Source organism: Phoenix dactylifera, chromosome 6 (genome assembly GCF_051530095.1).
Source record: "Phoenix dactylifera cultivar Ajwa chromosome 6, Ajwa_hap1_PhDact_Kaust_v1.1, whole genome shotgun sequence".
Classification (NCBI taxonomy): domain Eukaryota; kingdom Viridiplantae; phylum Streptophyta; class Magnoliopsida; order Arecales; family Arecaceae; genus Phoenix; species Phoenix dactylifera.
Genome location: NC_143195.1, coordinates 392306 through 406093, shown reverse-complemented (window position 1 = coordinate 406093; position 13788 = coordinate 392306). Strand labels below are relative to the sequence as shown.

The window sequence follows — 13788 nt, the reverse complement described above, 5'->3', positions numbered from 1 at the left end:
GTGACGCCCGGCCCTTTAAGCAAATTGGGCTTGATCCATTTGACCAGCCCAGTTGAATTTGGCCCAAAACATAAAAAAAAGAAATCGGCACGTGCTTGATTGGGAGTCCTCTTCCTCTCGATCTCACCAGATGGAATCTAACTCCAGGTCAGATTCCGGTCATGGCCGAGCCTATTTACAAGCTCCTCCCTATCCTCTCTTCCCCCCACTAGAGTTCTGGCCATGATCCGAGCTCGCCGTCGACGTTCTCTTCAGTTTCCTCTCCGAATGCTTGGTCTCCATCGCACCATCGCCGCAACCAAACATCACCGAAAAACCAGGTAAGGACTCGGCCCCCTTGAGGTCTCCCTCTTTCTTCCAGGGTTGTTAGGAGATCCAACATCGATCGGTGATCGCCGAATTTTGGCCAAGAAAGGGAAAGCTATGTTTTCCCTGTTTTGACCAGCCGAACCCATGTTTTTCTCGATTTCGGTTGTTTCCACCGCCGGTACTCATCGTTGGGATCTTCCTCCGATCCCTTGCAGTGGCCGGAGACTATAGCTAGACCTCCGGCCATGGGGATGCTTGATTTCCTCAGTTTAAAAAGTCAGAACCTCTATTTCTTTGATAAAATTAGTGTTTTTGGTGCCAGTCGTCACCGACTGTAGGTCTCTTGACCCCAGGCACCACTATAGCCACCATTCTCTCTCTTGAATCTAGCCGGCGAATTGCCGGATTGATCACGAGTAAAGTCTTTCCTGTTTTGATACTTCTTGTCTTCCATTTTGACGGTCGTCGTTGGGTGTGGCACACCACCGCGGATCGTTGACCACTGGGGCTGCCGACTACGAGCGTTGTCGAGGGCTTTCCTCTATTTCAAGAAGAAGAGAGAGGGAAGGATAGAGGGCCTCATAGCTCTCTTCTTTTTCTTATCTTATTTTCTCTCTCCTCTCTCTAATTCTTCTCTCTCTTGCTCTCTCTCTCTTTCTGTTTATCACTCTTTCTCTCTCGCATGTTTCAGTAGACCAATGGCGGGTCCAGGTACTTTGTGAAATCAGGCTCTCTTAGACGGCTCCTGGCTAGTGTTGTGTGACTTGGAGATTCAAGTCGATATTGGTCTCAGGTCAACATGATGCAGCCGTAGGAAGGGTTTCAAGTCGGTGTTATGCGATCGTACGAGGGGTTTCAGATTTTTGAGTTGACTTCTCTCTCTCTATCTTGATGTTTTCTTTCTCTAGTTGATTTGAAGAAATTCTTAGTTAAAAGAGACTAGTGGGTAGTCCTGGGTTGTTGGATACCTCAGATGATTTTTGATATTGATTTGATTTTGTAGGAGAACAATCTTCAAAAAAAGAGGATGTCGAGCAAAATTATACACACCTCGGTGCGTAGATTGTAGTATCGATAGGTGATTAATATGTTTGAATTGTCAGCAAAGAGATAAGAATTCTTGTACACTCGCCTGCATGATTATAGATATTTTGGACACGTATGTATAATATGCTACTGGTTAAGATAAGCAAGATGCAAGAATTTTTTTATAATGGTTTCTGTATTAAACCATTTTCTAATCATGTATGCTTGTGATTGATAGTATGATAGATGCATATATTAGTATAACTTATACTTGCATAATCGGACTAATGGATATGGTGCTCTGGACTAACCATGCTATTTCGATTGTCTTATCACAGGCTAGAAATATGATACTATCTTTTACCCCGTCATGAGGAAAAACGTGATACTTTTGATTGCCCCGTCATAGGCGAAAAATATGACCGTGATTAGTCTAAAATCGAAAATAAAAAAATTAGTGTGTGCATGTGGACTTGATTGAAGGAACAAAGACTTTGGGCTGATCTTATTATCATCGATTACCCCATCATAGGATGGAAATGTGACACTATCAACTGCCCCATCATGGGCAAAAAATATGACACCTTTGGATTACCGTGTCATGGGAAGAAAATGTGACACCTTTTGACTGCCTTGTCATGGGAGAAAAATATGATCAAAATTTGGTCCAAAGTAAAAAGATAATTGATCTTGGATCCGGATCAAGTTAAAAAGAAATAGAATGAAAAGTATTGAAAATATTATTGAAGATTTATGAGATATCGTATGATATATTACTCTTGAGCGGCTGGATTTTTATTGATATTTGATGTACATATTTATATTATTTATTCGACCTTTATTGATAGTCGGTTTGTGCTTTTATAATGTGTGCAAGGATTTAATGCCATTTTTAAACCTATATTATTATTGTGTTGGTGTGAATATGTGGGGATTCTTACTAGGCTGTAAAGCTCACACCACCTTTTTTTCTTTTTCTTTTAGAGCTGCAGGTCGCTTGATACTTAGCTATAGTTGGTATCACAGGTAAAAGGATGAGTAGATACAATCACTGATATTGGTTGGATGATTAAATTTTGTAATTGTACCAGTTTTATTAATTTTTATGAATTGAGATTATTATTGTCCAATGATATTGAGGTTGCAATAAATTTTTAGGCCTTGCATATTTTCTAGGACTTTGTGTGATGTACTTCTTTTATTTCTGTTTATTAAAAAAGAGTGGGTGTTGATAAAAAAGAGTTTATTTATGATTCATGAGATTGTGCCTCATGGCTCCACCTCACAAAACTCCTGCCAAGCTGTGTCGCCTGCGTTATTTACAAGGAGACGAGTTCCAACTTTCAAAAGCATCCAAATGCGCGTTTGGCTCACGATTAGAATCAAAATCAAAATCATAATGAATTAGAATGGAAATCAACATGGTCATATCTAAATATTAAAAAAGAGTAGAAATTGAATTTTTAAGGATTGAGGCATTATGTACATTTTCTTTAAAATTAAAATAAAAACAAAATTTCTTTCAACCAAATATGAGAGCCACTTATTTTTATTTTTGTTTCGGAGTTGAATTTCTCCAACCAAATATGCGCCAAATATCATCTTGATCTCCGTTCATGCAACAAAGGCTTTGAAAATTCTATATCTTATTCGAGGACTTCATTAAAGTTCTAACAATAAATGTGAAGAAGAGCCCACATGATTGGCTCGAAGGAGGGTAACTAACCTCAACCAACAGAGAGTCCTATCAATGCCTGCCGGAAAGAAAATTAGATCCGATCAACGCCTTAAAGCTCATTTCCCCTGTTACGCATCAATGTAACCACCTACATCAATAGTCAATGTCAGTGTAACCACGGGTTTCTTTTCAGTTGCAAATTGCTTCTTGCTCGAAATTACGGCATTTAGGATACGGAGACAGGAGGAAGGCTGCCGTTGCATTAATTCCACGACCAACCTCGACCAGCCCGCATTTATGAATGAATCTATCCATCAGAATCCAAGAGATAGATAATGATAGCACTCTAATGGCAACAGTGTTTAGGCCGTCATCTTCCCCCACAGATTTTATTAGTCTCGGACCTCGGATGCTGCTTGTTACACCTCTCATGGTATTGTTGAGGGAGGGAAGAAGGAAGGCTGGGATCTTCTTCGCTTCAAGGAGTCACGCCAAAAGCCAACCCACAGAGGCTTTTCCTGCACGCCTTCTCAGTTCCCACTCTGGTCAAACAGTAAGAACCCACCCATCCATCTCTTTCTCTCCATCCCCATACGTTTCTCATACCTCCCCCAACTCTGTCCGACTACACCTTCCCCTGTTCATTTAACTATATGGGCATATCTTCCTCTTCATATCTCCCACTTGTTGATTTGTGTCTCATTCTTTACATCTCCAGCCTCCCTTACTTCCAAGCATAAGCATACAACCTCTAGCTATACATACATATAGATAGATAGATAGATAGAGGAAGGAAACCATTTCTTGCTACATTTTGTATCAAATCGTCCCTTTTTTTCGACTTTTTCAGTAACAACATGAAGGAAGGGGGGGAGGTAAGGAGCTCAGCAGGGCAGGTGATAATGGAGATAGAGTCGAACAAGCCGGCGGGGAATGGAATTGTGGTGGGGGGGCTGAGTCCGCTAAGCGAGACCCTGTGGAAGGAGAAGATTGATACAGAATTCATCGGCGACGTGTCGGCCAGGCTCGCCTGGAAGGACTTGACGGTGACGGTGACGCTCGGCAACGGAGAGACACAGAAGATCTTGGAGGGCCTCACCGGGTACGCCGAGCCGGGGACTATTACAGCCTTGATGGGCCCGTCGGGGTCGGGGAAGTCGACGCTCCTCGACGCGCTCTCCAGCCGCCTTGCCACCAATGCTTTCCTCTCTGGAACTATTCTCCTTAATGGAAGGAAGATGAAGATGTCTTTCGGGACTGCGGTGAGTCTATTTACTCCAGCTTCTTCTACCAACTCTGTTCTTCAGCTGCCGGTTTTAGGAGGTTTCTTTCTCCTGAATTATTGGGACTGATTCATTGTCTTCTTTAATCTTAACATACGATTTTTCTTTCTTTCTTTCTCTCTCTCTCTCTCTCTCTCTCTCTGTGTGTGTGTGTGTGTGTGTGTTTCTGATAAGATTTGGCCAAATCTACAAGAGTCTTTGGCTTCTTTCTTGTCTCTATTTGCAGGTCCAGTGTGCTTTTTGTTTTTTTTTTCCAGCTGATCTTTTTTAAGCACTACTTCTAGTTTGGTTGGTGGTGGAACAATAGAGATACTTTTGGAGAGTTAAATTGCTTTTATCTTGTTCAGCCAATTCTAGCTGTGTTCTTTTCTTATTTTCATTATGTTCGTGAGACTGTATGGGAGGATTCGGTTAATATTCATCATTTTATCTTATGGTGTTCTTTCTCCCATTTCAGGCATATGTTACCCAGGATGACAACTTGATTGGTACTCTAACAGTGAGGGAGACGATATCATACTCTGCTTGCCTCCGGCTTCCCAATACGATGCCGCAGGAGGAGAAAAGAGCTTTGGTGGAGGGCACCATAGTTGAAATGGGCCTCCAAGATTGTGCGGATGCTGTGATCGGCAACTGGCATCTGCGGGGGATAAGTGGTGGGGAGAAGAGGAGGGTCAGCATTGCTCTTGAGATCCTTATGAGACCCAGATTGCTCTTCCTCGATGAGCCCACGAGTGGTCTTGATAGGTACAGTCTGAATTGTATGCTTCTGAATTGCCATTTGTTGCTTCTGTTTGTTCTTTCAGAAAGAAATGGAAAGGGCCCTCACAAAAAATCTTTTGCTTTTTCCTGTTTCTTTTTTTCACTCTTGTTCCTGCAATAGAATCAACTGCTTTTTTTTTTTTTTTTCTTTTGACAAATTTAACGATAACATAGGTCTTCCATTGTCTTTAACCTATTTATACAGGGATCCTAATGGATTTCATCCGATCCATGTAATGGCCTTTTGGTTTTTCTCTCAAATTGAGAGTGGCATGATGCAGGACATTGTTTTTTATATGTTTTAGCGTGTGTGAATTCAAATTGAATTCGCAAACCTCCCTGATATAAATAGAAATTTTATCATGGTTTTATGGTCAGTTTTGAGTGATTTATTGTGCAGTGCTTCAGCCTTCTTTGTGACGCAAACTCTGCATGGTCTATCAAGAGATGGAAGGACTGTTATAGCTTCAGTTCACCAACCAAGCAGTGAGGTTTTCGAGTTATTCGATCGCTTGTACTTGCTCTCGGGGGGCAAAACTGTTTACTTTGGGCAGGTTTCAGAGGCATATGCGGTAAGTGTTCCAAGACTTAAAAAAGAAAAAGAAAACTCTAATTGTCTTATGGTTTGATCAGCAGTTCTTTCCTTGTGCTTTCATGTAGTTCTTTGCTCAAGCTGGATTCCCTTGCCCATCCCTAAGAAACCCATCAGATCATTTCCTAAGGTGCATAAACTCAGACTTTGATAAGGTGAAAGCTACTCTGAAGGGATCGATGAAAAGAAGGGTACGAGAACGTTTCTCCCTTTAAACATATACTACAGCATATTATCTTTATTTCGGTATTCGAGAGTGAAAGTCTGATGATCTTTATTTGTTTGCTCCTCAGTTTGAGAGAAGTGATGATCCACTAGAGAAAATGACTACAATGGAAGCCATCCGGAGACTGACTGACTTTTATAGTCATTCCCAATATTACTACTCGGCACGAGAGAAAGTGGAAGAAATCTCCCAAGTTGTAAGCTATCATATTATGCACTCTCTTTAGCCTGTTCAATCTTACGGCTAAATGAATCCAGTAGACAGGACTAAATAATGGTATGATTTAATGCAGAGAGGAGCAGTGTTGGATTCAGGAGGCAGTCAGGCTAGCTTTTTGTTGCAGGCTCTCACTTTAACCAGGCGCTCATTCACAAACATGTCGAGGGATTTTGGTTATTACTGGTTGAGGCTTGTAATTTACCTTGTTGTGACCATTTGCATCGGAACCATTTACTTAAATGTCGGAACTGGATACGGCTCCATTCTGGTATTCCATCCATACTTTCGCAATTATTAGATTCATGTACTTAACTTCCGCCGACTCATTTCCATGCATTATGACCTCTTTATAATAACTAGAAATATTTCCAGTTATGAAAACCTGAGATGGAATTCAAAAATGCCAATAGTAAACATTACGTGTCACCTGGATCCCTGCTGAATATATATATATATATAACATCTGCAGAGTAAAACCAATTCAAACCCTAGTTTATGTGGTACATTTTGAAACACACTGGGACTTGAAAAATTCTCACCAATTCAAAGAGTATACATTTTCTGGTGCAACATAATTAATGAATGGATGTACAACTTCTGTTTTATGTTGAGATGGCTGGAAAAGAATGTGTGTTGCCATCGGACAACTACATTGATCTAAGTCCTTCTAATTATTCTAATACAGTCTAGGGGTGCTTGTGCTTCTTTTGTCTTCGGCTTTGTCACATTTATGTCTATTGGAGGATTCCCATCATTCGTGGAAGATATGAAGGTCTGTTCAGTTCCTATGGTGTTGGTTAATTTATGTATTAATATCAGTTTAAACTCGAATGAATCATTTGGATCGTCTCTTCATGCAGGTTTTTCAAAGAGAGCGGCTCAATGGACACTATGGCGTGTCAGCATTTGTCATCGGCAATACACTCTCTGCATTGCCATTTCTAATCTTGATAACCTTTGCCTCTGGAACCATATGCTATTTTATGGTTCGCCTTCACCCAGGTTTCATGCATTACCTGTTCTTCATCTTGTGCCTCTATGCTTGTGTTACCGTCGTTGAGAGTTTGATGATGGCCATAGCCAGTGTAGTTCCCAATTTTCTCATGGGAATCATCATAGGAGCTGGGATTCAGGTAAGCACTATCTATACACGCATCTTAATTTGGTGTCTGCTTGTTCTCATTTCCTTTATGAATAGGATGATTGACTCCAAAAACTAAAACCCTTGTTTCTCATTCATTAAACTCCATAGCTTTAGCATTTTGAGAATTCTAGAAGCAATTAAAGAATTCTGCAAATCAGAAAGGTATATCATGGTGTAAAACTTTTAAGTCAGAGAATAAAATCAATTTCTTCATGGCGCCTCTCAAGGTGTCAAAATGTAGTACAAATTGATTTTAAAAAAAAAAATGAATAACAGACTTCATGAATGCGGGCAACAACATAGTTTCCTGAAGTGAGAAACTACGATAGAATATAATATGAAATCTTAGCTAGTAGCTGAATCCATCTGGAATCACGAAATCCACGATCGAATATTTTATGATCAAGAAGCACATGCAAGAAAAACAATAATTGTCACGCCCCGGACCTAGCACCCGGGTCGGCTATGTGACACGGCCGCATAGTCTCTAAGATAGAGCCCTAGAGAATTTGTAAGGCCTAAAAATATATTACAACCTCAATATCATTGAACAATAATGATCTCAATTCATACCAAACGACAAAGTTGGTCCAATTATAAAATTTGATTATCTAACCAGTATCAGTAATGCTCTATTTAATCATCCCCTCCACTTGTGATCTCAACCATAGCCAAACACTATGCAACCTGCATCTTTGAAAAAGAGAAAGACGAAGGGGTTGTGAGCTTTATAGCCAAGTAAAAATCTCCATACATCCACACCAACATAATAATAATATAAGTTTGAAAACTGCAAGAAATCATTAAGCACATCATAAAATCACAAACCGGCTATCACTAATACTTGAATAATCAGTTTAAATATGTACATCAAATATCGATAGAAATCTAGCCACTCAAGAGTGATATATCATATAATATCTCATAAATTTTCATTAGTATTCTCAATGCTTTTCATTTCGTTCATTTTTAACTTAATTCAGATCAATTATCTTTTTGACTTTGGGCCAAATCCTGATCATATTTCCAGTCTGTGACAGAGCAACTAATAGTATCATATTTTCAGCCTGTGACGGGGCAATCGATAGTATCACATTTTCAGCCTCTTATGACGGGACAATCGATGGTATCACATTTTCGGCCTATGACGGAAAAATCGATAGTATCACATTTTTAACCTGTGAGAGACAATCGATAGTATTACATTTTCGGCCTGTGAGAGGCAATCGATAGTATTAAATTTTCGGCCTGTGACGAGGCAATCGATAGTATCACATTTTTGACCTGTGACAAGGCAATCGATAGTATCACATTTCCGACCTATGATGGGGCAATCGATAGTATCATATTTCTAGTCTGTGATAGGACAATCGATAATATCACAATTCCAACCTGTAACAGAAAAATCAATAATAACGAGATAAGCTCAAAATTTTTGTTCATTTAATCAAGTTTATAGCCACACATCAAATTTTTTTTCATTTCTGACATGTTAGTCCAGAGCACCACATTTATTAGTCCAATTATGTAAGTGTAAGTTATGCTCATATGTGCATCATCATACTATCAATCACAAGCATAGATGATCAAAATATGATTTAATACCAAAACTATCATAAAACTATTCTTGCTTTTTACTGATCTGGATCATTAGCATATCATACAAATATAGGTACAAAAATATATATTTCATGCAGGTTAGTGTATTCTTACCTCTTTGTTGACAATCTAGATAGACTGATCACCTGCCCACACCGCGATTTACGAGCCGAGGTGCGCAAAACCCTGCTCAATGTCCTCTTGTCCAGTTCTCCTACAGAACCAAATCAATATCAAAAATTATTCAAGGTATCCGACAACCCATAATCCTCTACTAATTTAATTAAGGGTCTACCATCACGTAGCAATCTAGGACTCCCCTCTGAGTCCTTTTAACCAAATTTTTTTTGGATCAAGCTAGAGAGAGAAAGTACCAATAGGAAAAGAGAAACTAGAGAGAGGAGAAAAAACAAGAAGGGAACTATGAGGCCCTCTCTTCTCCTTTCTAAATGAAAGAGAGTGCTCGATAGCAGCATCTGCTTGTGGCCGGCGACCCTTAGCGATCGACGACCCATGAGGTGCCGACGACGAGCCATGCCTGGCGATGGCCAGCCGGAGAAAAAGAAAACAAAACAGAGAGGCTTGTCCATGATCAATCCGGTGATTCGCTGACCAGATTTAAGGAAAAGAACAATAGTTGTAGTGGTGCTTGGGGTCAAGGGACCCACGGTTGGCTAACGGTGACTGGCGACCGACGGCAACTAATGGCCGGCAACACTAGTTTCACTCAAAATAGGGATTTTCGACCCCTTTAAACTAAGGAACAGAACATCCCAACGGCCATAAGTTCGGCCATGGACTCCTGCTGCTATAAGGAACTGGGGGAAGGCCTCGACGACGAGCGTCGGTGGCGAATAAAGATCAGAGAAAGAAAAGAAGGCTCTGGTATCTGAATACATGGAAAAATGGGGCTTCCCTTCTCAGCCAAAATCCGGCGACCACTAGCCGATCATCGAGCTCCAAAGAATCTAGAGAAAGAGAGAGAGAGGGTAGCTCGAGGGAGGGCGGGCCCTTACGTGATTTTCCGGCGAGAATTGGCCGCGGCAATGATGAGAAGGTGATCGGTGTTCGGAGAGGAACATGAGAAAATTGCCAGCGATAATCTCCGATCATGGCTGCAACTTTGGTGGGGGTGAGGAGAGAACTCAGAAAGCCTCTAAATAGAGGCGGCCACGATCAGAATCCGACTCGGAGTCGAATTCCATCTGGCAAGATTGGAAGGAAGAAGGCTCCCATCAGGAGTCCTCTTCCTCTACAGGCACGTGTGCGGAACGTGCCTAATTGGCTTAAAGAGTCGGGTCTTACATTCTCCTCCCTCCCCATAAAATGATTTCGTCCTTGAAATTAACTTACTCATGTTCCAGACTTTAAAAATCCTCAACCATCATGCCATCCTCGAGCTCCCAAATAGTCTCCCTCTCTGAGTGCATGCTTATAAGATTTTGAATACTGATTGAATTCACAATACTTATTGAATTCTCTTATCACTTCTAAAAGAAGACTAACATCCCAACCTTGGATTAAACTGCCATAATTCTTTGCCCATGAAATTAATTGTTCTAGATAAATTTTCACATAGAAATCAAAATTGGCCAATTCTACTCTTAACAAAATAGATGAAGGCTTGAGAATTAGATGCTCATCATAATTTACAACCTTCTTTATTCTCTTAAATCCGTCCATGATTTAATAATCAACCTATATCCTAGGAAAACCTCAACCCCTTTCAAATAGATAGATTAACAATGCCATAGCTAGGAGTAGGAGATCAATGTTAAAATATTTCAGGTCCAAGCTTAACCATAGAGCCATCAATCTATTAACGCTAAATTTGATATACCCAAAAATTCTCTCAAGAGTTGTCAACAATAGAAAAACCCATGAAACAACACTACTCTTTTGCTGCGTACTCTAATCTAACCAAGCAAATACTCTAAAATCGCTAAATAATTTCTGACCAAAATATCACTTTGCATTGGAACTAAGAAAATCCAAATTTTATAAGTTCAAGTAGAACTAGAGCAGAACCTCTAGATCTTCTTGCCCTCAATGATGTAGAGTGTACATACCACAACCAACCCTCAAGCCATTAGTCAAGTTTAAGGTCACTCCATGATCTCCACAACTTTTTTAAAATCCAAAATATATAGGTTTAATTTAAAGTGGATTAACTCTAGATTTCCTTAGCAATTTGATTGGATAATCTAAATTGTTCTTCTTTCCAAAAGCAATTACTCCAAATTCAATGGGTTAAAAGTCTTTGAGCCAATATCACTGAGTAAAATTATCTCTATTAACCTCCAAATCTTTCTTCACCAAGATTCTTAATATCCATCTTCAAAGCTATATATGATAACTCATATAAGCATCTCAAAATCAAAATCTCCACTCAACAACAAAGATACCTGGTCAGATCATAAATCTAGACTTAAGTTTAAGTTAACATATCCAATAATCTTCAATAATTATAAAAAAAATCTAATAGCCCAATCCAAACATGAAAATTTAAATAACTAGAATTATCCTATTAATATGCATACTCTATGGCCTCAAAATAAAATCAAATACATCAATAGAAAATAGACCTATTTGTAGTATCCAAAATTTTCAATTCTAAATATAATCCACTTACAGATTTAACCTTGAAGAACATTCCTTTATAATACTATGAACAATCTTTCTTAGCTCACTCCAATACTATGATAGATCCATGCACAAACTCCACTCTAATAATTAGTAACAAAACTAAAAGTGCGATCACATCTACACCCATATCAAGTTTGTACCTTCAGGTCATTAAAATAACATCTGAACATTGTATAACCGATATGCCATGGTTAACCTTCCTACACTTATCTTAGGTCTAGTCTCTTTTATCATGATCAGAGACAAATCATCCAATCTTTTTGTTCTCATCGTATACCAAACTTAGTACATACATTTTATCACAATGCCTAGCGATCTTATATCTAAGCATTGAATTTATTTCTGCTACTTTTTGTCATATCCGAGATGATCATAACCACTAGATCCAATACATTCCCTCACTAAAGAGTCTAACCAGGCCTACAATGTTCAACAATTTAGCATGAAAGTCATCACTTTCAGACATAAGCATTGTGGCAAGTTGAGGCTTGTCAACAGGTCTATAGAGCCAATACATTTGGTTTGCTAGTAACTTTGAATGAGTGTACATCCTTAATTAGCTGAACTTTGCTAGTAACTTTGAACAAGTTTACATCTTAATTAGCTGAACTATGTATATTAATCTCAAAATTTTAAAAGCAACTTCAGAGTTTCCATACTTTTCTCTAAATTTGAGCTTCTGAAACTGAACAAAGAATCAGCAGTTTCAAAGGAAGTCGAATGGGATTTGAACAGTGGGGTTCTATTGGAATACCTGCAATGTTTCTTATTATCTCAATTCAGAGTGAAACATTTGTAAATAAGGTCTAACAAATATATGTTTAAAAGTTATATGTAAAATATCCCAACTATTTTTTTTCACTTGAAAAGAAAAAACAAAAAAGGTTGTGATGGAGAACAATAGTGAATTTCTTTGACTTCGTTCGTGATTTTCTTCCAATTATTTTCCAAGAAATTTCATATACAATTTCAGTATAACAACTCGTCTTTTTCCAAAATATCACCAAACTTTTTTGAAAGGAATGTTTTTCTATGGATGGATAATGGGTTCCCATCTTTTATGTCAGAAAAAGAAAAGAAAAGAAAAAGTTTTCAATCTGTACATCTGCAAAATAGTCATGCATCTACATTTGCCCCTAGGAATTGAAGTGCTGTTTTTACTTCACATTCTGAGATTAATCAGTATGACTTGGTAGAAAATTGTCTTACACTGGCACCATGGAACAGGGAATATTCATGCTGGTTTCTGGGTTTTTTAGACTCCCAAATGACATTCCAAAACCTTTCTGGCGATACCCTATGTCATACGTCAGCTTCCATTACTGGGCAATGCAGGTCATGAGAGAATCCATCAATACCATTGCACATAGAACAAAAGCATCTATCCAACCTTCTACTAATGTAATCCTGATTGTGACTCCATTAAACAGGGCCAATACCAAAATGACCTGAGAGGTCTCGTGTTTGATAACCAGACACCTAACCTCCCAAAGATTCCTGGAGAATTCATACTTGAGAATGTTTTCCAGATCAATGTGAACCGATCAAAATGGTGGGACTTGCTGGTTCTTTTCAGCATGGTTGTCATCTACCGTCTCTTGTTCTTCATCATGATCAAGGTAAATGAAGATGTGACTCCATGGATTAGAGGCTACGCTGCAAGGAGGTGGCTGCAGCACAAGAAAAACAGTAACCAGCCTGCTTCTGTGGATCACGTCAACAGGACACCTTCACTCAGGGTCTACGTAGTTGAAGCAGAAAAAAGTTCTACTAGAAGTTAGAAAAATCAAAGGAAGAGAGAGAGAGACAAGTTCTCCTAGAAGTTCTACTAGAATATTAGAAACAAGTTTGTGATATTTGGCACTGTTTCATTCTAAGCAAACACCATACCTGCAAGTCCACGGCGACATTAAAGTTTAATTTGCACTTATATATCGCACAAAGGAAAAGAGAGTAAGATCGCTGGAGCAAATAGATCCATGTTTGTCCTTCTCTGTAAAGGGTGATGTTCATCGACGTTTGTAGTTCAATTGCATTCAGAGAGTCTGCCAGAATAACTTGATAGCTTCTTTAACACTTTCGTTGACATTGTAGAAAAATTAAAATTCATAGAATCAATAGGTAAAACCTAAAGGTGCTGCTCACTGCAATCGTACTTTTAATTTTTTCTTATATAGGTTAGCCTTGTGGCAGTATTGCTCCCACCCATGGAGGTCATAGGAATGCCATAAAGGTTTTTTTTCCCTGCTTTGAAGCTTTGGAGGGGGGTTTTTAGACTCCTTGAGCCTAACATCTTCCCTCCGA

At 39.1% G+C, this 13788-nt stretch overlaps 1 protein-coding gene across 2 annotated transcripts; it reads left to right on the top strand.

The window, feature by feature from the left end:
• Positions 1 to 3353: 3353 nt before the first annotated feature.
• Positions 3354 to 13558, top strand: LOC103696749 (ABC transporter G family member 11-like). 2 transcript variants are annotated; one of them, XM_039126885.2, is made up of 11 exons: positions 3354 to 3566; positions 3864 to 4275; positions 4754 to 5043; positions 5459 to 5630; positions 5719 to 5841; positions 5944 to 6072; positions 6169 to 6363; positions 6781 to 6867; positions 6956 to 7228; positions 12712 to 12819; positions 12915 to 13558. In XM_039126885.2, exons 2-11 carry the CDS (start codon positions 3871 to 3873, stop codon positions 13263 to 13265), a joined length of 2133 nt encoding a protein of 710 aa, XP_038982813.2. In that variant the 5' UTR covers positions 3354 to 3566; positions 3864 to 3870; the 3' UTR covers positions 13266 to 13558. The 2 variants fall into 2 exon arrangements, with proteins under 2 accessions (XP_038982813.2, XP_088580384.1); XM_088724258.1 differs by lacking the exon at positions 6781 to 6867 and having other exon boundaries at positions 3432 to 3566; positions 12915 to 13377.
• The last annotated feature ends 230 nt before the right edge of the window (positions 13559 to 13788 follow it).